At 55.3% G+C, this 21,313-nt stretch overlaps 1 protein-coding gene across 2 annotated transcripts in view; it reads left to right on the forward strand.

Annotated features, from left to right (window-relative positions):
* The window catches only part of NEURL1 (neuralized E3 ubiquitin protein ligase 1), an 80,230-nt gene extending 59,308 nt beyond the window's left edge, over positions 1 to 20,922 (forward strand). For both annotated transcript variants that reach the window (XM_046652139.1, XM_046652140.1), the window contains exons 2-6: positions 388 to 629; positions 1,045 to 1,366; positions 14,246 to 14,935; positions 17,892 to 18,038; positions 18,426 to 20,922. In XM_046652139.1, the coding sequence (XP_046508095.1) occupies positions 388 to 629; positions 1,045 to 1,366; positions 14,246 to 14,935; positions 17,892 to 18,038; positions 18,426 to 18,664 (1,640 nt within the window). In that variant the 3' untranslated portion in view covers positions 18,665 to 20,922. The remainder of the gene's footprint in view (positions 1 to 387; positions 630 to 1,044; positions 1,367 to 14,245; positions 14,936 to 17,891; positions 18,039 to 18,425) is intronic.
* Positions 20,923 to 21,313: the final 391 nt, after the last annotated feature.

Below are 21,313 nucleotides of genomic sequence, written 5' to 3' on the forward strand. Positions count from 1 at the left end.
GATGATGGTGATGGGTGAAGGATGAAGGTAGATGGCAGTGCTATGAGGTGACGGATGAACGATGAGGGAAGATGGTGGTGATGGGATGGTGGAAGATGATGGTAGATGATGGTGATGGGTGAAGGATGAGGGTAGATGGCAGTGCTGGGAGGTGATGGGTGAAGGGTGATGGTACATGGTGGTGAATAGTGAAGTGGGAATGGCAATAGATGGTAGCAGGAAAAGGATGGTGGCAAAAAGTGGTGGTGGTGTGTGGCAATGATGGTGGAAATACTGGGCAGAGGAGTGACTTCTGCTTATGCACCAGCCCTCTGCCCTTCCCTAGGGGAGCCTGGTCCAGCTCTTGGACTGCCAAGTTCTCTGACACTGTGGCTTGTTCCTTTGCAGACTCCATCGGGGGCCCCTTCCCTGTCACCTCTCACCGATGCCACCACAAGCAGAAGCACTGCCCCCCGGTGCTGCCCGGCGGGGGGCTCCCAGCCACGCCGCTGCTCTTCCACCCGCACACCAAGGGCTCCCAGATCCTCATGGACCTCAGCCACAAGGCCGTTAAGAGGCAGGCCAGCTTCTGCAATGCCATCACCTTCAGTAACCGCCCAGTCCTCATCTACGAGCAAGTCAGGCTGAAGGTGGGGCCTCCCTCCCTGCTCTCCATCACTGTATCCCCCTGGGCCTCTGAGCTTTCTCCCCCAGTCACTGCCTTCTGCCACAGCCATTACTACACACTGGCCCCTTCTCTTTCTCTCTGCTGCCATTTCTACTCTTGCTAGTCTCTCCTCTTTCTCTTCCCTCTTCCTTACTCCTTTCTCAACCTTCCCTGTGTGACAAAGAAGGAACGGGGGAGGGGAGTGGCCATGGGGACCAGTAGCTCTCACCAGACTGGTGGGAGGGCTCCTGGGGGAGGGAAAGGAGCCTGAGTGGTGGGTGATCCGGGGTGATGTGACTCCCATGGGAGGGGGTCTGCGGAGAAGGGCGCGCTCCCGTCCCCTGGGGCTCCCTGAGAGGGAGCGAGAGGCTGTCTGAGGCCAGCTGCCTTCCGCCCAGATCACCAAGAAGCAGTGCTGCTGGAGCGGGGCTCTGCGCCTGGGCTTCACGAGCAAGGACCCCTCCCGCATCCACCCCGACTCGCTGCCCAAGTACGCCTGCCCCGACCTGGTGTCCCAGAGCGGCTTCTGGGCCAAGGCGCTGCCCGAGGAGTTTGCCAACGAGGGCAACATCATCGCCTTCTGGGTGGACAAGAAGGGCCGTGTGTTCTACCGCATCAACGACTCGGCTGCCATGCTCTTCTTCAACGGGGTCCGCACGGCCGACCCGCTCTGGGCCCTGGTGGACGTCTACGGCCTCACGCGGGGCGTCCAGCTGCTCGGTGAGTGTCCGCCCTCCCGGTTAGGTGCCGGCCCGCCTCCAGGCCCTCTGGTCCCACATGCTGGATCCCATCAGGCATGGGAGCCCCTCTGCCACTGGGAGCAGCCCCAGGGCCAAGCGGCCCCCGGGCAGCTCGGGGGCCTTCGTGTGAGCTGCAGAACGCCCCTTCCTCCAGGCCACAGCTGTGGCGGGTGGTGCCTGGGCGGGATTTCTGCCCTCCGCGGACCCTCAGGTTGTGGCTTTCAGCATAAATGGAGCCTCAAAGCCCCCCCACCCCCAGGAAGTAGTGAATATGAATCATTGTAACCATGGGTTAGAGAGCACTCACTACCTGCTAGGCACTTCGATGTGGCCATTCTCGTAGCAACCCTGGCAGGCAGACTCCATTACTGGGCCCAGTAATGGAGGCGAGACTCAAGCTCAGGGAGGTTGAGTCATTGGCCCCAGGAGACATAGTGGGTGAGTGGTAGAGCCAGCACTCAGTCCCAAGTGAGCCTGTGGCCCCTGGGCTCTGCAGCCAATCCTAGCCTAGTGCTTTCTGCAGGGATGTGGGCAAAACAGGGAAGAGGGGAGAGCAGAAGGCACTAGGGGGGCTAAGACTTTTCTGGCTGCTCCCAGCCCCTGGTGTGAGTAAGGCTGCTCAGGGGAGTGAGAGGGCAGACATCCTGTTGGGGGCGAGGAGGAGCACTGGCAGGTAGCCTGGAGCTGCTGAGTACCAGGCCTCCCAGCCAGAGTGCATGTGGACCCTAAGATGTCAGGGCTGGAAGGGGCGTCAGAGAGTCTGTGATTTCCTAGGGTCACATAGTGAGTTGGTGGCTTAGCTGGGACTAGCATTCAGGTCACCTGACTCCGGGTCCAGGATCCCTCTCACCTTGCTACACTGTGCGCATGCAGGCAAGTGTGTATGTGTGTGCATACATAGACTCTGGGTGCCAATCAGCCTATTGGCAAATTGGCTGTGTCTCCAGGCAGAGCCTGCACGAGCCTCAGCTTTCCCATCTGTAAAGTGGGTTGGTGGGAAGATTAAATTAAAGGGGCCGTGAGTAAAATGCCCAGCACGGTCCTGGGTATCAAGTTGGCGCTCAACCAATGCTTGTCCTTCCTGTCTCCCATCCCTGCCCCTCTCCCCAGAGAGAAAAATGTCATAGGGGTGGTTGAAAAAGTTTTTTTCTTTTCTGACTTCAGAGCCTAGAAACGGTGAAGCTCTTCTTTTCAAAACACCTTTATTTGAGTAGAAAAGATAGTGCAAGAAAAGCAAAGAAATGAATAATCATCAGAAGCCTTTCTGCTGAGTTCTAAGCATCAGGAGGCTGTTTTTATTAATTAATAGTTGGGGTGCTTTCTGTTTTTCAACTCAATGAAAGTGTTTCTGTATTTGCATGGACATGTTAAGAGGCTGAAGCCAGGCTCTTCCGGGTCTCAGCAAGTCAGGAAGGGAGCCCCGGCTGCCCAGGATGAATGCTTTCCCTTCCCTCTGAAATGGGTGTGCCTGCAGGGCCTCTGCCAGCCGGAGGCAGAAAGGCCAGAGTTACGCTACTGGGCAACAGTCAGACAGATACCGGTCGGATCCTGGCCTCACCCTGGACTAGCTACGGGACCTCAGATCCTCATCTGAAAATGGGGGTAATAATCACTGTTCTCAGGGTTCTTTTGAAGGCTCAGGCAGCTGGGTTTGGTGAAGCAGCTTACACACAGTAGGTACGCAGTGACGGGCACTCATCCCCACCCATCCTGGAGAGGGCGATGCTTAAACCCAGGCTCAAGTCAGCACCTCCTGCTGCTCAGACATCCTCAGGGCCCCGTACTTCAAGGCACTGGGCTCCCAAAGCTTGAGTTTGAGCTCCAGCTTGCACACTTCTATCTGAGCCTCGGTCTTCTCGTCTGTGAAGTGGTTGGTTGTGAGTCCTATGCCTTAGCCCAGGGCTCGGCCACATGGTGGGAGACAGAAGGATGTCTCTGCTCTTAAGAAAGTCACAGTCTTGTTGAAGGGAGAGGGGTAAAGGAAGTGGGGGCAATATTCTTGCTTTTCTCTAAGCAAAAAATGCCCTTCCCCCCAGTCCCCAAAGATCAAAATCCCACTCAGACTTCAAGGCCCAGCTTAAAAGCCACCTCCTCCCTGAAGCCTTCCGGGGCTGAATTCTTTTCTCTGTCCCTTCTGTCCCACCGCCTGGTGCCTGCTCTCCTCTCCGCACTGCACATTGGCCAAGCCTTGGTCCATCCACATGTCTGTTTCTGCACAAGCTGGGGAGGGCTTTGAGGGAGGAGTCCGTGTCTTCCCCAGCCAGGTTCCTCTCCGGAGCGCAATCCTGTGCCTGGCGCGTGGAGGACACCAAGGAGTCCGTGTAGGGTGGGTGAGGGAGGGTAGGGATGGCTGGATGACTTGTTGGAGGAAGGAAAGTGGGGGCGACTGGGGTAGACCCAGGCCTGCTCATAGCCAGCGCCAGGCTCCCCGGGAAATTAGGACACAAAGCAAACACTCCAGTCACAATCAGGGCATCACCCAAGGGAAGACAGCAAATTGTTTAACGCTGTGGTCATAGGATCCCTTCCATCTGCCGAGACGGTTTCCATCCAGTTATCTCATTTAACCTCTCAGCAGCTGGCTCTGGATGGAGGGTTTTTCATCCCCATTTGGCAAGGAGGAAATTGAGGCCCCTGGAAGGCCTGACCTGCCTGCATAGGGATTCGGCAGAGCTGGGACTGGAACTGGGTGTTCTGATACCAAAGGCAGTGCCTTCCCCTTTACCTGTTGGCAGGTGTAAGCGTGAAGGGAGGCAGGAAGTCAGAGGCGACCGAGGTCAGTGAGGGAGGATGGAGTCCAGGAGGGCTTCTTGGAAGAGGGGGCAGACGCTGGGCCTACAAGTTCCAGGAGGGTCTAGAGGTGTGTGGGGATAAAGGGGTCATTCCAGGGGAGATGAGGCTTCCAAAGCTCAGGGGATGAAGGAGGGGCCTGGAGAGGAGTCGGAAGGGCCTCCCCCTGGGGCAGAGCCAGGCGGCTGACCCGGCCTGGCCCCGTCCCCCTCTTTGACTATACATGGGTTTTCACGCGGTGTTTCCAGTTGCATCTGGACTTCCCCGCAGGCCCCTCTGTACACCCGATAAGGCCGAGGCCGCGGCTGATTCCCGTCCCAGCCGTAAATCACCATAATCCCTGGGCATTTTCAAACACTGATTATGGCCCCTAAATTCAATTAGCAGATTAAAATGTCTCTTCGTTTTGTTCTTCCTAAATCGATCCAGCCAGCTACCTTTGGAAGCGGGCGTGCTGCTCTGTGCCCTGGTTCGGAGCCCCTGCCCTCTGGGAGCCGCCTGCTGCCCTAAATCATCCCAGGGTCCGTTTTCTTCCCTCTCCCCTTCCCCCTCCCACCTGTGCTTCGCTGCATCTGTGTCTCTCCCTCCGCCCAGGTCCCTCCAGCCCCTCCGGCCTCCCCTGGTCTCCCTCCCCGGCTGCTGCCTTTGACTTTCTCCTCTGAAGAAGTCGCTCTCTGTCTTGGGGGCTCTGAGGAGGGGCCTGTCTTTCCTGGGGTGATTGTCCCCCAAACCAGTGTCTCCTCTTTAGAGATTTCCTGCCAGGCCTGCCCCCTCCCCTCCTGTCTCTGTCTGGACCCTGTGGGCAAAGCCTTTCAAACCCCACCTGGCCAGTGTCTGCTCCTCAGAGCAGAGACATCCTGGGGTACCTGGCACATAGTAGGTTTGCAAGTCAGGCCATGGATGGATTGGCCCTCTCCCCCAACAGAGTGGAGGCAGGGGCTGGTGTCTCTCCCTGGTTGACACCTCCAGGCAGGTGCCCCGTCCCCTCCCCCGACTGCCCTAACCATAACCCATGCCCCCTGGCCCACGCCACGGCCCCAGCAGGCCTGCTTCAGGCCTTCCACGCTCCCCATTCGGCTGGAATTCACCAGATCACCCTCGTCCCTCGGAGCACCCTGGCCCAAGCCCGGGCTGGTATCTCCAAGAATAACAGCTTCCTACCTCCAGGAAGAAGGACCTGCCAGCAACTAAATAAATACAAGTTTTATGGGGTGATTAATACTTGAGAGATAAGCTCCTATCCCAGTTTTTCAAGGTCTCCCTGCTCCTCTCAGAAATGTTGGCTCAGGAAGAGTGGCTGTGGGTCCTGGCAGAAAGCTGGTGAGCCAAGACTCCATTTATAGGGTGCTCCTGAGCACCCCTCTGTGCCCACCACAGCCTAGGCACCAAGCAGGGGTTGGGGGAGACACAAGAATGGGAAACCCACCCCTCTCCTTGCAGGAAGACACTGCGGCACACACCATTAACTGCTCTAAGGTGACCTAAATCCACTTCTGCAGTCAAGCGTGCTGAAGAGTAAAACTGTGCGGGTGCAGCCGGGGAGCAGTCCGGGAGGACTTCCTGTAGGAGATAGGTTTCAAGGCAGGAACCAAGGGAGGTGAAAAGAATGGACTGGTTGAAGAGGAGCAATTTAGCCCAGACAGGAGGGATGTGCATGGACACAGAGGTGGAGAATTAGCAGTCAGTTGGGGAGCAGATCCTTCAGGGGAGGGGTGAAGTGGAAAGGTAGTAGGTGACTTGTGAAGAGGGGGTGTGCCCAGGTGTGGGTATGTGCATGCATCACAGGGGAGAGAGCCAAGAGAGTAGAAAGTTTCTGGTAGCTTCTGTGTTGTCAGGTTTTTCAATAAGAGGAAATGTGGCCCAGAGATGGGGAGGGGCCTGCCCAAATTTCCTAGCTAGTCAGAAGCCAGGCCGGGACTGAAATTCAGATCTCCCTGGTTGATCTGGGCATAAGGTCAGTGTGAGAAGACATTGGCAAATCAAATGGTAGTGGCTGAGCCCAGGAGGGTGTTAGGAGGGCATTAGGGGGACCCCCAAGGGCTCACAGCATCCTGCTTCATCCCAGCCTGGCTCAGGGTCTCAGGACTTGGTGAAAGACCCCACCTGCTCAGGGAGGAGAGAGATGTATGGAGACGGGCAGGGTAGCTTTCTGAGGACCAGGCTGCTGGGGAGCCCATTGCTAGGGTGGCGGGCCAGCCTGGCTGCCCTGCGATGAGAGGCCTGGGTCTCTCCAGGGATAAGGCCCTGGGTCAGGTCCCCTGCCCAGAGTGTGCCTCAGCTTGTGGCACAGCGTGTGAGCCATCCCTGGTCGGCTGAGGACCACACTGCCATCAGGACTTCCGCTTCCCAGGCTAAACCAATATTTACCCTCAGCGGTGGCTGCCAGGGGCTGAGAGGCAAATATTAGTTTAAGGAGCTGGAGCCAAGCTCTTGGGATGGGGCAAGGGGCTGAGGATGCTGATCGTGATCTCTTCCTCTTTAACAATTTTCATTTCTTGTTGATTAAAAAAAATCTTGCTGTTCCTTCTGCTCCAGAGACTTTTCCAGACACTTCCTTTCTGTTCACCCCCAATTCTGCCAGTTATATCAGGGCCCAACACCGTAGACCCTCCCCTCCACCGGGAAGCCTTCCCTGACCTCCCCTGTTCTTGATGACCCTCCTCCTCCTGAGCCCTGGCAGCACGCAGAGGTCTAAGTGGTATCAGCAGTTCTGCATCATCTTTTGTCCTGCTCTTTAAGAAGACAGCATAAATCCTCTTTGTATATATTATAAAGAAAGTTATTACTCTACCCATTTTGCAGATAAGGAAACAGAGGCTCAGAGATGTCCGATAACTTGCCCAAGGTCACACAGCTTGGTGGAGCTGAGACTTGAGCCCAGAAGCATGGGCTGTGTTGCCTCCCAGCTTCTCTAAATAGAAGCCCATCTGGTCTCCCTATTAAGTCTGGATACCCCCAAGGGTGGGGACTGTGGCCTTCCTATGTATTCCAGGACAGAGCTTATGAGAGCTCAAGGCCTGAGGGATCAGTTGCATATGTTGGGCACAGATAGGCCACCAGGGCCCCAGCAGTGTCGGCACAGGGAAGAGGGGCAGGGGGTGCCCAGCACCCCGATTCAGTGGCGAGGGGGATCTGCCTGCCTTGTAGTTCCCCGAAGGCTCCCAGGGGCTGGTCTGTTCCGTTGTTCACGGCGGGCTCTAGTTTTCTATCAGAATAAATATATATAAAATATGACTATATGTCATTGCCAGCATTGGACTGTTGCTAATGTACAGAAATGGCAATTTCATATGTTTCCACCTAGGATCTCTTTGGCCCAAGATATAGTTCCGGGGTCCTTGGAGAGAGACCTGAGGGGCTCAGGGTGGGGTGTGTTTGTAGGGGAGGAGCTGGGGCCTTGCAGACCTGGGGATAAAGCCCTCCTTTCAGAAGCAGGAGACCTGACCGAACCAAGACTTGACTGGGCCACTCCCCAGCTTTGGCCACGTCTCTCAGCTTCTCTGTGTCTCGACCACCTTATCTGTTATTTGAGCACAGTTAGACAGGGGCCATTTACCTCCCAGAGCATCTGTGAGGCTCAGGGATAGGTAACCGTATCTACACAAATGGGAAGGGCGGTTGATTTTAGGTTACAGAGGAGTAGCTAATTTAAAAACACCCCCGAAACACACAAGCCCCCAAGCCGGTCCTCTCATTAGAAGAAGGAGACTTAGGGGCCGGCCCCGTGGCCAAGTGGTTAAGTTCACGCGTGCCACTCTGGCAGCCCAGGGTTTCACTGGTTCGGATCCTGGGTGTGGACATGACACCACTTGTCAGGCCACATTGAGGCGGCATCCCACATGCCACAACTAGAAGGACCGACATCTAGAATATACAACTATGTACCGAGGGGCTTTGGGGAGAAGAGGAAGAAAAAAAAAAAAAGATTGGCAAGAGATGTTAGCTCAGGTGCCAATCTTAGGGAAAAAAAAAAAAGAAGAAGACTTAAAACCCAGGCCCGGTATCTGGATGAAAGTCACACCATGCAATCTAAATTGTTTCTGGGAACAAGATCTGTGGTTCTCCAGCTGGGTTGCATGGAACATTGGGGTTCTACAGAGGCATCTTGGAGGGGGCTGAGTGGTAGGGCTCTGTGGCCACCACTTAGACTTCAGCCAGAGCTTTTGGTTCTGTTGGACAAAAGGATTCCACTGCTTAAAAAAAAAACATTGAGGGGCTGACTCCGTGGCCGAGTGGTTAAGTTCTCGTGCTCTCCTGCGGTGGCCCAGCGTTTCTCTGGTTTGGATCCTGGGCGCCGACATGGCACCACTCATCAGGCCATGCTGAGATGGCATCCCACATGCCACAACTAGAAGGACCCACAACTAAAATCTAAACTGTGTACTAGGGGGATTTGGGGAGAAAAAGCAGGAAAAAAAATATTGAGAACCACCAGATCAGATGATTCTGAGAATCTATACATCTAAGATCCTGTGGCTTGAAGACTATAAATCTAAGAATCTGTGCGTGATTCTGGGACATTCTGCCCTTCCCTCCATGAGCCTCAGAAAGTGTTTGTCTCTCCTCGCTTCCCCGTGGACGGGGGAGAGAGTGGGGGCGGGTGTGGGTTTCAGGGCGCTGCCCAGAGGGGTGGAGAAATCCCTCAGCCGGCCAAGCCGTGCAGCGCCCTCCCGGCTCCTTCCCCAGCCCCGTGCCAGTGCGCACCAGCAGGAGGATGTTTATGGAGACAGTAAATGGGCTGGCAGCGCCTGCCAAACAGGGGCCAGCACATACCCGCCAGCCCGCCCAGCGGCTGCAGGCTGACTCGTGGTTAAAGATTATCCAGCACTCCGGATGAGAGATCTAAACAAACAAGGCTTGGGCTGATGGCAGGCCCTGCTTCAAAGGAGCCCCCTCGCCGATCCCCGCGCCTCCTGCCCCAGTGCCCAGGCCCTGCCTCGATTAACCTGCACTGGCTGGCAACGGTGGGAGGCCCAGTGCCCTCCCCCTGGCCCCGTTGTCCTCTCCCCTCCTTTCTCCTCCCTGGCCCGCTGTTTCCCACCCAGAGGGCCTCTCGTGCTGTCTGTCAATGCAAACCCTCTTGTCCTTCAGGGCTCAGGTCAAATCCCGTTTCTTCCAAGATGGCATCTCTGACTCTTTCTGAAATAGGAAGGGCTTTATCCGAAAAGGGATATTTATCCTAAAGAAGAGAAGGCTCAGAGGAGACCCGAGGGGTAGATATAGGGCACATCAGGATCCATGAAGGAGAGTTTTTCCAACAGCCGTAATTGTTTAGAGACAGGGAAGAGAGAGCCTTGAGAGGTGGTGAGCTTCTTGTCCTCAGGGGCATTCTAGCCATGGCTGAGTGAGAGCTTGGCAGAAGTAAATAGCTTTCCTCATTCTCCTCTAAGGTCCTGTCTAATCCGAGACACTAAGAATTTTGTAACAAAGATGTATTCAAATATTTTCATACCTCCAAGCTTCAATGCTCCCAAGGGCTACTGGCTTCCCAGGGCCCGGGTCCTGGCTTCTCCTGGCTGGGCACACAGTGGGTCAGTGAGTGGGTGCCCTGAGTGCCACCCTGAGGGGAGGCAACCCCTGGCCCAGGCCTCCCTGCCCTTTGCAGGGCCCCCCTTGTTTCTGCCCTGGCCCAGGGGATCTGCAGGGCCACCCCCAGGCACCAAATTAGGCTGGAGCTGAAGACTGTCAACTTCCTTCCTGAAAGAGGGGACTCGAGAGGGAGCCAGCTTAGCAGCTTCTCCCCAGCCTCGTGTTGCCCCTCCCCCCTCCATAAACACCTCCAAAGTGGGCAGTCGCGTGTCCCAGGCACAGATCACATAACTTGTTGCTTCAAAATGTCAGGCCAGCTCCTGCTTGGGGTCACAGGTGGCCCATGTGGTTTTTCTAAGCTGCACGCCAGGGCGCAGTCCTGGGCTGAGGTTGGTCTCGTGGTGTTCTGCTCTGGCTCTGGGGGCCCGGACCCTTCCCTGGCCTCCGACTTGATGTCGGCTCACTCAGCTGTGACCTTTGCTGTCCCTTCTGTGGAGGGCGCTCTGACCAGCTCCTCCATCTCGAGTTTCATCTATTTCAGGGCCCCGGCACAGCTGAGCCCACTGACGGGATGGTTATTTCGGAGCTCGCTGGCAGCCTGCCCCTGCTCCTGACCCCGCGGGTGGAGGGGCTGGGCACAGGCCCCAGGGACTCCGTTTTTAGCTGGGTCCCAGCATCTCCTGGACCTCCTCTCCCAACTCCTGCAATATTTCAAGCAAGGCCCTGGGGGTCCTTTCCCTACCCCTTCTCCTCTCTCTCCGTCCCCCACTGTTTCTCCTTCCTTCTCTTCTTCTCCTCTAATCTCCACTTGTAGCTTCTCCTTCCTGGTCTTTAGTCAGCGATGTCCTTCAATGATCATGTCCTGGGTGCCCATCGTGACTGATAGAAAATCCTAATTTAGGTTCGGAAAGTTAATTGTCTGAGCGCAAGTGGACCTGGCTTTGGTTGGTATACGCAACCTGAGCAAATACTAGTTTCTGAAGGTATCAAGTCCCCAGGTGCCAAGGGCTTCACTCTCTACCTCTGGGCCCTGCAACAACATTGCAAGGCGGGTATTATTACCCCTGTTCCCTAGGTGAGTGATCTGCGGCTGGGAGGAAAGTTGCTTACCACAGGCCACCAGCCAAGGGCTGGATTAGGCATTTAAACTCACGCTTGTATCCCCTCAAAGCCCATGTGCTTGCTTCTGAGTCATGTGGCATGTAAACAAAAATAACGATGGCTCTTTTTTTTTTTTTGGTGAGGAAGATTCTTCTTGAGCTAACATCCATTGCCAATCTTCCTCTTTTTTTTTTCACTTGAGGAGGATTAGCCCTGAGCTAACATCTCTGCCAGTCCTCCTCTACTTTGTATGTGGGATGCCTCCACAGCATGGCTGATGACTTGGAGAGGTCTGTGCCCAGGATCTGACCTCGCACAGCCAGGCCACTGAAGTGGAGAACGGAACTTAACCACTTGGCCACAGGGCTGGCCCCTGGCTCACATTAACCTGATGATTACTATGCGCCAGGTCCTCTACTGGGAGCCCTATGTACCTTATTCCACTTCATCTTCATGACATCCTTTCTGAGGAGAGCATTAGAATACAGATTTTATACCAGTCAGTGAATGCTGATTTCACTGCTGAAGAAAAGAGGCCCAGAGAAGTTAAGCTATTTGTCCAAGGTCATACAGCCAGGAAATGGCAGAGCCAGGATTCGAACCCAAGCCTGACTTGGAAGTCCTGGCACTTAACTATGCTCCTATCTTGCCTAGCAGCCTATGGATTTTGGTTACTGAAAAACCTAAAATGCTCTTAGGTTGCATTATTAGAAGTATAGTGTACGTATCAAGGGAGGTGATGGCCACACTGTGCCTTGAGCTGGTCAGGCACATCTGCAGTACTGAGTCTAATTCTGTTTATTGTCTAAGAGGTGGAAGGTGTGTAGGGAGTCTGAGTCTTCCCTGAGGAGAGCTGTCTTCAGTATGTGGCTGAGAGGTAGTGGGTATAAATACGGGGGGCTGGGGGGGGGGGTAGATTTCAGTTTAAGAGAAGGAAATGCTTTCTTAAAGACAGAGTAATTCACCAGGGGTGCAGGTCTCCTGGGAGGTAGTGAGCACCCGATAGTGGGCATATTCAATAGAAGAGGACTCCTGAAAGGGCAGAGACCAGGGTAGCTCGCATGCAGCCCCATTTGGAAATCTGTCCGAGGGTCTGCCAGCTCCATGGGTCTGGACTGATTGTCCTGAGGGTGTGTGTGGAGGGGGTGGGGGGGTGATATGTGTGGGGGCCCCTGTGACAGCCTTGTCCCTTTAGGCTCTGGCTGGGCATCTCTGAGCCATTCGTTTCCTCCCCACCTTGCTGTCCTCATTCCTTCCCCTCTGTCTCCAACCCTCTGGAGTTCTCAAGGGCCAGAGCCTGGAATCCCTGAGGGCTGGGAGAGCACGGGCTGTTGCCTGGGGTCCAGCTCAGCCCACAGCCCTCCCCAGGTCCCCGCTGTTCTCTCTCGTGCCTCCCCTGCTGCTCAGGCCCTCCTCGCTTTGCCTCTCCACAGCCCCCCAGCCTCTCTGCATCACCGCTGTCACAGAGTCAATTCCCTGGAATAATCGCATTTTCCGGTCGGCTCCCTCCTCCTTGCCAAGCATGATCCTGGGAAATCCCAACCAGCCAGGCCCCGAGAGGCTTCTCCAGGGAGCCAGGGGACTGGCGGGGAGGGCCGACACCCACTCCTTGCCTGGGCCCAAACAGCACTGTTCCTGAAGGGCCGGGGGCGGGGGGAGAACAAAGGCAGGAAGGCTTTAGGGATCGGCTCTAGACTCAGCTGGAGCTGAATTCTGGCCTCTGCTGCCCAAACCAGTCCAGGCCCCCAAGCTTCGCTCTCACACTGAGCATCCTGCCGTCCCTACCCAGTTCCTGGAGAGAAGGCACAGATTCTCCCTTGGGGAGGCTCAGAGAAAAGGCTCCTGGGAAGGCCTGGCCCCTGATGCGGCCTACTAGCCAAATATGGGGACTCCCACAGAATAAACAAGGAGGGCCTGAAAGCGAAGAATGTGGTGTCAGGCGCCGGACAGCCCTTGCTTCAGTCCTGGATCTGCCACTGGGTGCTGTTACATCGCATCTCTGAGCTTTATCTGTACAATGGGAACACCTCCATGGGATGGTTGAAGGATGAGATGCAGGGGGAATTCGTTGCGCGTGATGACTTTTATTGTAAATTACAGGACTCCATAAAGCATGACACAACACAGCCCTTAAAAAAATATGGTGTTGGGGGCTGGCCCTGTGACGGAGTGGTTAAGTTCGCGAGCTCCCATTCGGTGGCCCAGGGTTTCAATGGTTCGGATCCTGGGTGTGGACATGGCTCATCAGGCCATGCTGAGGCGGTGTCCCACATGCCACAACTAGAAGGACCCACAACTAAAATATACAACTCTGTACTGGGGGGCTTTGGGGAGAAGAATGAAAAAAAAAAAAAAGGAAGATTGGCTACAGTTGTTAGCTCAGGTGCCAATCTTTTTTTTAAAAAATATACAGTCTTGGAAACACGGTTATTGCATGGAAAGGTGGTTAGGACGTAGTAAGTGGAAAAGGTTGTTTTGAAAAGGAAATCTGTCTAGCAGGGTTCTTGCCTGACGTCCATGCCCGTGGATGGCTTTACGTGATTCACGGATGCCCTGAAATTATCCATAGGATTTAGGGAGAATGTGCACTTTTCCAAGGAGATAGGTCAAAGTTATTACGTTTTCAAAGGGATTTGTTACCCATAAAAGGTTAAAAACTACTGGTATTTAAATAGCATGATTCCATTTTTGCATTAGAAAAATTACTGAAAAATATATTGAAAAAAGGCTAGAAGGTCATACATCCAAATATTAATAGAGTTTTTCTCTGGTTGGTGGGCGGACAGGCGATGACTTTTTCTTTTTGCTGAACTGTCTTTTCTACCAAATACAGTCTGTATCCCTTGTATGATTAAAAAGAGAAAGGGTTTGATTTCCAGTTAAGTCACTTTCAAAAGGATATCTTGGATAAATTAACTTCTCAGCCTCAGAGTCCTGTGGCAATGATAACCTCAAAAGGGAATTGTTAGGATAACATGAGACAATGTATACCAAGAGGCGTTCTGGGGTGAGGGGTAGGATGTCCTCAGTTCATTCAACAAACATTTACGGCTGTCTGCTAAGTGCTGGATGCTGTTCCAGCTGCTGGGGATAAAGAGGGAGGGCCAGACGAGTTAAATTAAAAAAAAAACAAACAAAAAACACTTTTATGACCGTACCATTTAGAAGCAATCGTATCTTTAATTTTGGTGTCTTTCCTTCCATCCTTACCCCTTTGCTTAAACACATAGTTAGATGTCCTGCAAAACTCGGTTTCCCGATTTTTGCTCGTTAATGGGTGTCCTAAGCACTGTCTATGCCCTTAAGGATCCGGTAAGTATTGTCACGGGGCACGCTGTCAAGGCCGGCGGGAGGCAGAGCGCGCGCCCCGGGGCCGGGGACGGGGCCGGCCCGGGCCGGCGCGCGTGACGGTGGCCCTGTCTCCCCCTCCCGGCCGCAGACAGCGAGCTGGTGCTCCCGGACTGCCTGCGGCCGCGCTCCTTCACCGCGCTGCGGCGGCCCTCGTTGCGGCGCGAGGCCGACGACGCGCGCCTCTCCGTGAGCCTGTGCGACCTCAACGTGCCGGGCGGCGACGGCGACGAGCCCGCGCCGGCCGCCGGCTGCCCGGTGCCGCAGAACTCGCTCAACTCGCAGCACAGCCGCGCGCTGCCCGCGCAGCTCGACGGCGACCTGCGCTTCCACGCGCTGCGCGCCGGCGCGCACGTCCGCATCCTGGACGAGCAGACGGTGGCGCGCCTGGAGCACGGGCGCGACGAGCGCGCGCTCGTCTTCACCAGCCGGCCCGTGCGCGTGGCCGAGACCATCTTCGTCAAGGTCACGCGCTCGGGCGGCGCGCGGCCCGGCGCGCTCTCGTTCGGCGTCACCACGTGCGACCCCGGCACGCTGCGGCCCGCCGAGCTGCCCTTCAGCCCCGAGGCGCTGGTGGACCGCAAGGAGTTCTGGGCCGTGTGCCGCGTGCCCGGGCCCCTGCACAGCGGCGACATCCTGGGCCTGGTGGTCAACGCCGAAGGCGAGCTGCACCTCAGCCACAACGGCGCCGCGGCCGGCATGCAGCTGTGCGTGGACGCCTCGCAGCCGCTCTGGATGCTCTTCGGTCTGCACGGGGCCGTCACGCAGATCCGCATCCTTGGTGAGTGCTCCGTCGGCCCGTCCGTGGTCCTCAGCTCTCCCTCACCAGATGCCCCCCGGGGAGGGGGAGGAAAGCGTGGATCCTTGAGTTTCACTCTCAGAGTCCCATTAACCCAGATTCCCACAGGTGCATAACCAGCCTGGGGACACACTCCCCAGTGGCCACTTAAAAATTTGTTTCCTCCAGCAGTTAACTTTTTGAGGTGCATTCTCCGTTTTTCCCAAATGGGAATAAAGGCCTCTGCCTCTAAGGATGGTTGTGTGTCTAAATAAGAAAAAGAGGTTGGCATGTCATAAGCCGGGTATCTGTGCAGGGTGGTGCCTGGGTTGGGGGCCTGTGGGGAATCCCTGAGCAGAGGGCCTTGGAGGAAGTGGGGTTGCAGAGGTCCCAGCCTTCCTTTCCTGGGTTTGAATGGACAGTGTTTGAATGGAGTGGGGGATGTGGACTTGTGTGAGCTGTGTTTCCTGGAGTGTTCTGCAGGATAGGTGCCTGTTGAAAAAGGGTCCTTGGGGTCAGAAAAGTTTGGGAAATATGGAGTTTAAAAAAAGCGGGGCATTCTTTACTGCAGAACTTCTCAGAGCTTTGTAGTGTGAATCTTTAAGAAGGGGGTGGTGATTATGGTGTACAGCTTTTCCAAACTGATTTGACCAGAAATCTTTTATTCGCAAAGCGTCTCCACGGAGACTCCTCCTCTGGTACCGTCCCCCCAGAGTGAACAGGTGTTCATGCTTTCCGAGTGCTGCTCTGCTAACCGGCTGCCGTAGACAGGGCTAGTTTCATTAGACTCACTCGGAGAACCTGCATGTGCAGATTCTTCAATCTCACCTCCAGAAATTTTGATTCTTTAGGTCTTAGATCGATCCTGGGCATGTGAATTTTTTTGAGCAAGTTTACTAAGACAAGTTTGGAGACCCCTGGGCCTCAGAGCCCCCAGCCTAGACCTTACCTCAAGGCAAGGAGGCTTCATAGACAAGATAATGTGTGTATGTGAGTGAGCACGAGTTATGCTGCAGGACTGACACACTGTGTATCGGTGCATGTGAGCGACTAAGTGCCTGTGTATTTGTGTCTGTACTGCTGTTGGTGATTGTGAGAGTTTGTGAAATCAGATAAAATCAGTGGGGACTTCCTACTCTGGAAAGAGACCAAGTGAAGATGGAGTGAAAAATGAATGTTAAAAAGAATGAAAAACGAAGGATGCTAAGTAAGAAATTAGGATTGAAGGAAGATAAATCAGGAAGGAATGAAAAGAAATCAGGTAGATGAAAAGACATCAGGAAGGAAAGAAGTTGGGGTGAAAATTCAGGGTAGAAAAAAAATAAATCGGACTGGGGTGCAGGAAAAAAAATTCAAGTTGATGTCAAAAGATAGTTGGCTACACTCCCCGGGAGACACTGCTCCTCAGATGAAGGAAATTGTTTCAGGGCTGGGACTCTCTTGCCTCAGCATCATCTAATAATAGATAAGGAGCTTTCCAATGAGGATTCTGTTGCCCAAAGAGGCTTACTAGACTGGAGCAAAGGAGAAGCTTAAAAAAAAAAAATCAGGATTTAAAGTTCCCAAAGGTAAGTGGGCCTAGGTGGGTGCTGAAGAAAAATCATCCAGAATTCCGGGTGCTAAACAGAGTGCTCGAGCTGTTTGGAGACTTGGGCATCTCAACCAGCAAATCGGTGTTAGGGGATCTTGACTGACTCCAAAAAACAAGCCAGTGACAGTGTATGAAGGGTAATTACTCACCTTATAGAGAGAGGAAGGCTGCTTTGTTGAAGCCCTAAGTGAACTCAGAATGGAAGGATATTTCCTTCACTCCAAAACTACAGCTGATTTCACACTTAATGATAAAACACTAGAAAATTCTCCTTAAAGTCAGAAATATGATAGAGGTGCCTTGGAATATTGTTCTGAAAATGCTAGCCGGTGTAATAAGGCAAGAAAAACAAATAGGAGGTATGAATTTCTGAAAGAAGGAGATGATAATTAACTTGAAACTGTTAACACTTAGAAGCCCTGTGGACATCTGATGAATAGTGTTAGAAACAATGACTATTAAATGAATTAGGATGAATAACTAATAATATAAAGGTCTCACTAAGCACCTGCTTGTGTGTTGGGCATTATGTTAGGGCCTGTGGGAGAGTCACAGGTGAACAAGATTTCCTGCTCTCAGGAAACTCATGGCTTAACTGGGGAAACAAAGCTGCATTCCTGGGCAGAGAACAAATAATACCCCAGGCTCTGTGTGTGTGGTGTGTGTGGCTGTGCTAATAGAGTAATGTGGTGGTGTGTGGGGTGGGGTCAAGGCTGCCCAGAGGAGGAGGTTTGAGGACAGCCCCAGGAGGCTCCTGGACAGTCAGCTCTTTGGGGCCCTGGGCCCTGGTGGTCTCGTTGCCAGTTTTATGTATACACAGTGCCTGGTACCTGGTAGGCCCTCAGCAAGGACTTGTTGAAGGGAGGAGGGAGGGAGGGTAGGAAGGAGGGAAAGAGTGTAGGTCAGAACATGTATGGGAGATGGAGAAGGGCTTTTCAAAGGTGCTAATACAGAGGAGAAGGTGGGTGATATCTGGGGACAGTGACAACACAGGGCTCTGGACAGGGGGATGAGGCTAGGGCTTGAAGGACTGTGCTAGGTGGACGGAGGCCTAGGAAACCTTGAAGGTGAAGGATGCGAGGGGGAGGGTGGAGGTGAGATTCTAGGCAGGGGGCTTGTTTGGAGCGTGCTGCTGTCGTAACCCCAAAGCACGATGTAGCCCTCCAATTTGTAGGCAGGAACAGAGAGCTGGGGCCCGAGGCTGAGCCGGCCTGTGGAATCTGCCTTGAGCCTAGGGGCTGAGCTGTGTGGTCAGGCTGTGACCCCCATTTTCTCTCCTGGGAATCTGCTGGAGGGGCAGAGACTGGAACTTTCTCCCAGTGGGCCTCTGAGTGGCTAGCGTCTCTCTCCCTCCCTCCCCTGCTGCAGGCTCCACCATCCTGGCAGAGCGGGGCATGCCATCACTCCCCTGCTCCCCTGCCTCCACGCCAACCTCACCCAGCGCCCTGGGCAGCCACCTCTCCGACCCCTTGCTCAGCACGTGCAGCTCCGGACCTCTGGGTAGCTCTGGTGGCGGTAAGTAAGCTGGTCCCTCCAGTTCCATGGTGTATCCCATCTTGTCCCCTAGCTGGGTAGCTTTCTCCAAAGGACTTTTAGCACAGAGGGAATACCCAAGGCTAGTGCGGGAGGGGCCTGCCTTCAAAGATTTGGGCCCCCTTCCTTCCTCCATTCCTCCTCCTCTCACTGCCTCATGGACACCCTGGCCTCTGGTCTAGGAGCTGAAGGCCAGATGCAGGGCTGCCCAGAGGGCTTCTTCCCTCTCGTGCCCAGAAGTTGGGTCGTCAGGGTAAATAGGCAGATCCCGATAAATGGAGGAGGAGACGAGGCCGGGGGCTCTCTTCCCGTGAAGCTGGGGCTGGGCTGGGCCATGTCTCCCCCTGAGTAGTGTCCCCTTGCCCCCAGGGACGGCCCCCAACTCACCGGTGAGCCTGCCAGAGTCACCAGTGACCCCAGGCACGGGCCAGTGGAGTGATGAGTGCACAATTTGCTATGAGCACGCGGTGGACACGGTCATCTACACATGTGGCCACATGTGCCTCTGCTACGCCTGTGGTCTACGCCTCAAGAAGGCCTTGCACGCCTGCTGCCCCATCTGCCGCCGCCCCATCAAGGACATCATCAAGACCTACCGCAGCTCCTAGCCCGCTGCGGTGCCCCACCCCGCACACCCACCTCCTCAGACTGCGGCCCAGCTCCAGCTGAGGGGCAAGCCAACAGGGACCCTTCTCTTTTTCCTCATTTTGGAAACTCTTTTCTCTTCTCATTAAACATGGGAAACTGAGGCCCCTGAAGGTTTGGGGAGAAAGGAGATACCTGGCAGGGAGGTGGGAGCAGAAGCAGATCCCCTGGCAGAGGGGAGGGGAGGAGTCCATGTTCTCCCTGTCTTTCCCTTCTCTGCACCCAGCTCTTCCCTGCATGCTGAGGGGCTAAACTGGGGTCTCAGTCTGTCCTAATCCTCCCCAATCTGGGGCAGATTTCTCGGAGGTCCCTCTAGCCTGTGTGGCGCCTCTGTGAGAATTAGAAAACATGTCCGTTCCTCTGGGCAGATGTGGCCCTGAGCCAGGGCATGTGGCTTGGCTAGTGGAGTATGGACTGGACTTCAGCCTCCGTTTGCTTCCTCAGCCAGCTTCCCTTGAGCAGTGTACAACCTGCTCAACAGCAGCCCTGGGCAGGCAGCCCCTGAGCTGCTGCCTTACTCTCTGACCTATACACACCTCTTTCCTCTCTTCCCTGCCCCTTGGGCCTGGCAGCCAGGGGTAAGGCCAGTGGATACCTCTCACCCCGGGCAGGTGCAGCCTCTATGCCATGTCCTTTTCTACTCGCCCAGGGTGGGTGGCCTGAGAGGCCATAGGAGGTTCCAGGTTCTGGATCCCTGGCCCCATGCCCTAGCTGAGATGCCGAGGGCTCCTTCCTGGCCGTAGCCTTTCTGCCCCGTTCATCTCGCTGGCTGCTGCTGCCCGGGACGGCCTCTTGTTGTGGGCTGGAGAGCGGGCCTATCTTCTTTCAGTCTCTAAGAACAGGCGCACGTCTCCTCTCTGTGCCCTGTCCTCCCGCATCTCAGTGCTGTCCTGGGCGTGGCTGATGCTTAGAGAGGCTGTAGTGTTCCCAGGAGAGGCCAGAGCCCTGGGTTGGGGGTTTCCCTGGGGTAAGACCAGCCTTTTTCCTTATTTTAATTTATTTATTTATTTGGTTTGTGGGGTTTTTTTTGGGGGGAGGTGAGCTCCCATCTCCTGGGCCCCCAGAAATGCTGCCCTGGCGTGCAGGGTGCCTGGTGAGGGGCCGGCAGAGGTAGTCCTCACTCAGAATCTTCCATAGACTCCAGCCCAAAAGTCCATGGCCAGCCCTGCCTATCATGAATTAGAAGTCCATAAAAAGGGGCTGAGTTGGGAGGCCTCCTGGCAAACTGTGTCCATTTTGCAGAGCAGCAAACTGAGTCTCCTCAAGGCCCCGGGGCTGGTGGATCACCCAGAGCCGCAAAGTGCCCTTCCTCCCTGGGCGGAGCAGGGTTATCATCCTTGGCTCAAACAGCTAGCAGGCCCAGGAGTTCCCCTCCGCAAGGACATGAGTTCTAGGAGGGCCAGGGAGGGGCCCAGCTTGGGCAGGAACAGGGCTGGGGGCCTGCTCTTAGGAAAGGCCCTTCACCTGCGGGAAAGATGGGGAGGGCTGGCTTCCAGCATGTCTGGGTTCTTCCTGGTTTTGGGTGAGGGACTGCCCCCCATCTGCTCTTGGGTTACAGTCGTCTCAGCCCTGCCCACCCTGTCCTGATTGGCCTCGGGCTGGAGCCAGCTGTCTGAGGCTTGGCCTGGTGTCCCCCGAGCCTCCCAGCCCTCTGCCCCCTCAGATGGCTTGTGTCCATCAGTCTGCTGCTCCCTGTGGCCAGCAGAGCATGGGAGTCTAGACCTGGCCACTGACCGGTTGTGTGGCCCTGGCCGGGTCACAGCCCCTCTGAGCCTCAGCTGCCGCCTCTGTAAGATGACTGTGTGGGGAGGGGCAGACTTTCTGTGTGACGCTTGGGCTTTCTTTGGTGAGGGCTGCTATGGGGTGGGGTGGTGGGACAGCACTGTGGGTCAGGAGCCAGGCTGGGCCTCGGTCTGCCCCTGCCTTGCGGTGGGCCTTTGGGAAGTCATGATTCCCCAGTAACTGACCCCGGAGACCCCTTCTGTGGGGGTGGGATGGGGTGGGGCGGGTGGCAGCCCCATCCAGTCAGGGGTCCCATCTCAGAGGAGGAAAGGTGTGAAGTGCAGGGGCTGCGTGGCTGGAGGGTCCGGAAGAGGAAGCCATCTGTTCCATTGTCTCTGTTAGTGTGGGAGTAGTTGCTGCCTCCTTTGTGAACTTGGGTCGCTGTGATTGTGAATAAAGGTGATTTCGTACCAGCCTGAGGGCTGTGCTGTGCAGTGAGGAGGGTGTGCTGTGTGTGTGGGGGGGTGCGGTGTGTGTGGGGGGGTGGAGTGTCAGGTCTCCTGGACACGGAGGGGAGTCAGCAATCAGGGAAGACTCCCTGGATTGGGGCTGGAGCATGACGTGGGGCTTGGACAGCAGGGGCTGGAATGCCAGGTGAGCCTTGTTGTAAGATGAAAGATGGCCTCAGCTCCCTGGGTCCGTGAGGAGCAGCGTTTGTTGGGGCAGGAGCAGCAGGGGTCCATGAGGCCTGCTCAGCTTCCCTTGTGGTGTGGCTGCGCCACCTAGGGGCTAATGAGAGGATGACAGGTCCTCCACTCAGGTCAACAGGGACGGTGCTGAGCTCCCCAGGAGGAGGGCCTCCCCATCCCTCACCCCAGGCCTAGACCCCT

Source organism: Equus quagga, chromosome 2 (assembly GCF_021613505.1).
Source record: "Equus quagga isolate Etosha38 chromosome 2, UCLA_HA_Equagga_1.0, whole genome shotgun sequence".
NCBI classification, from domain to species: domain Eukaryota; kingdom Metazoa; phylum Chordata; class Mammalia; order Perissodactyla; family Equidae; genus Equus; species Equus quagga.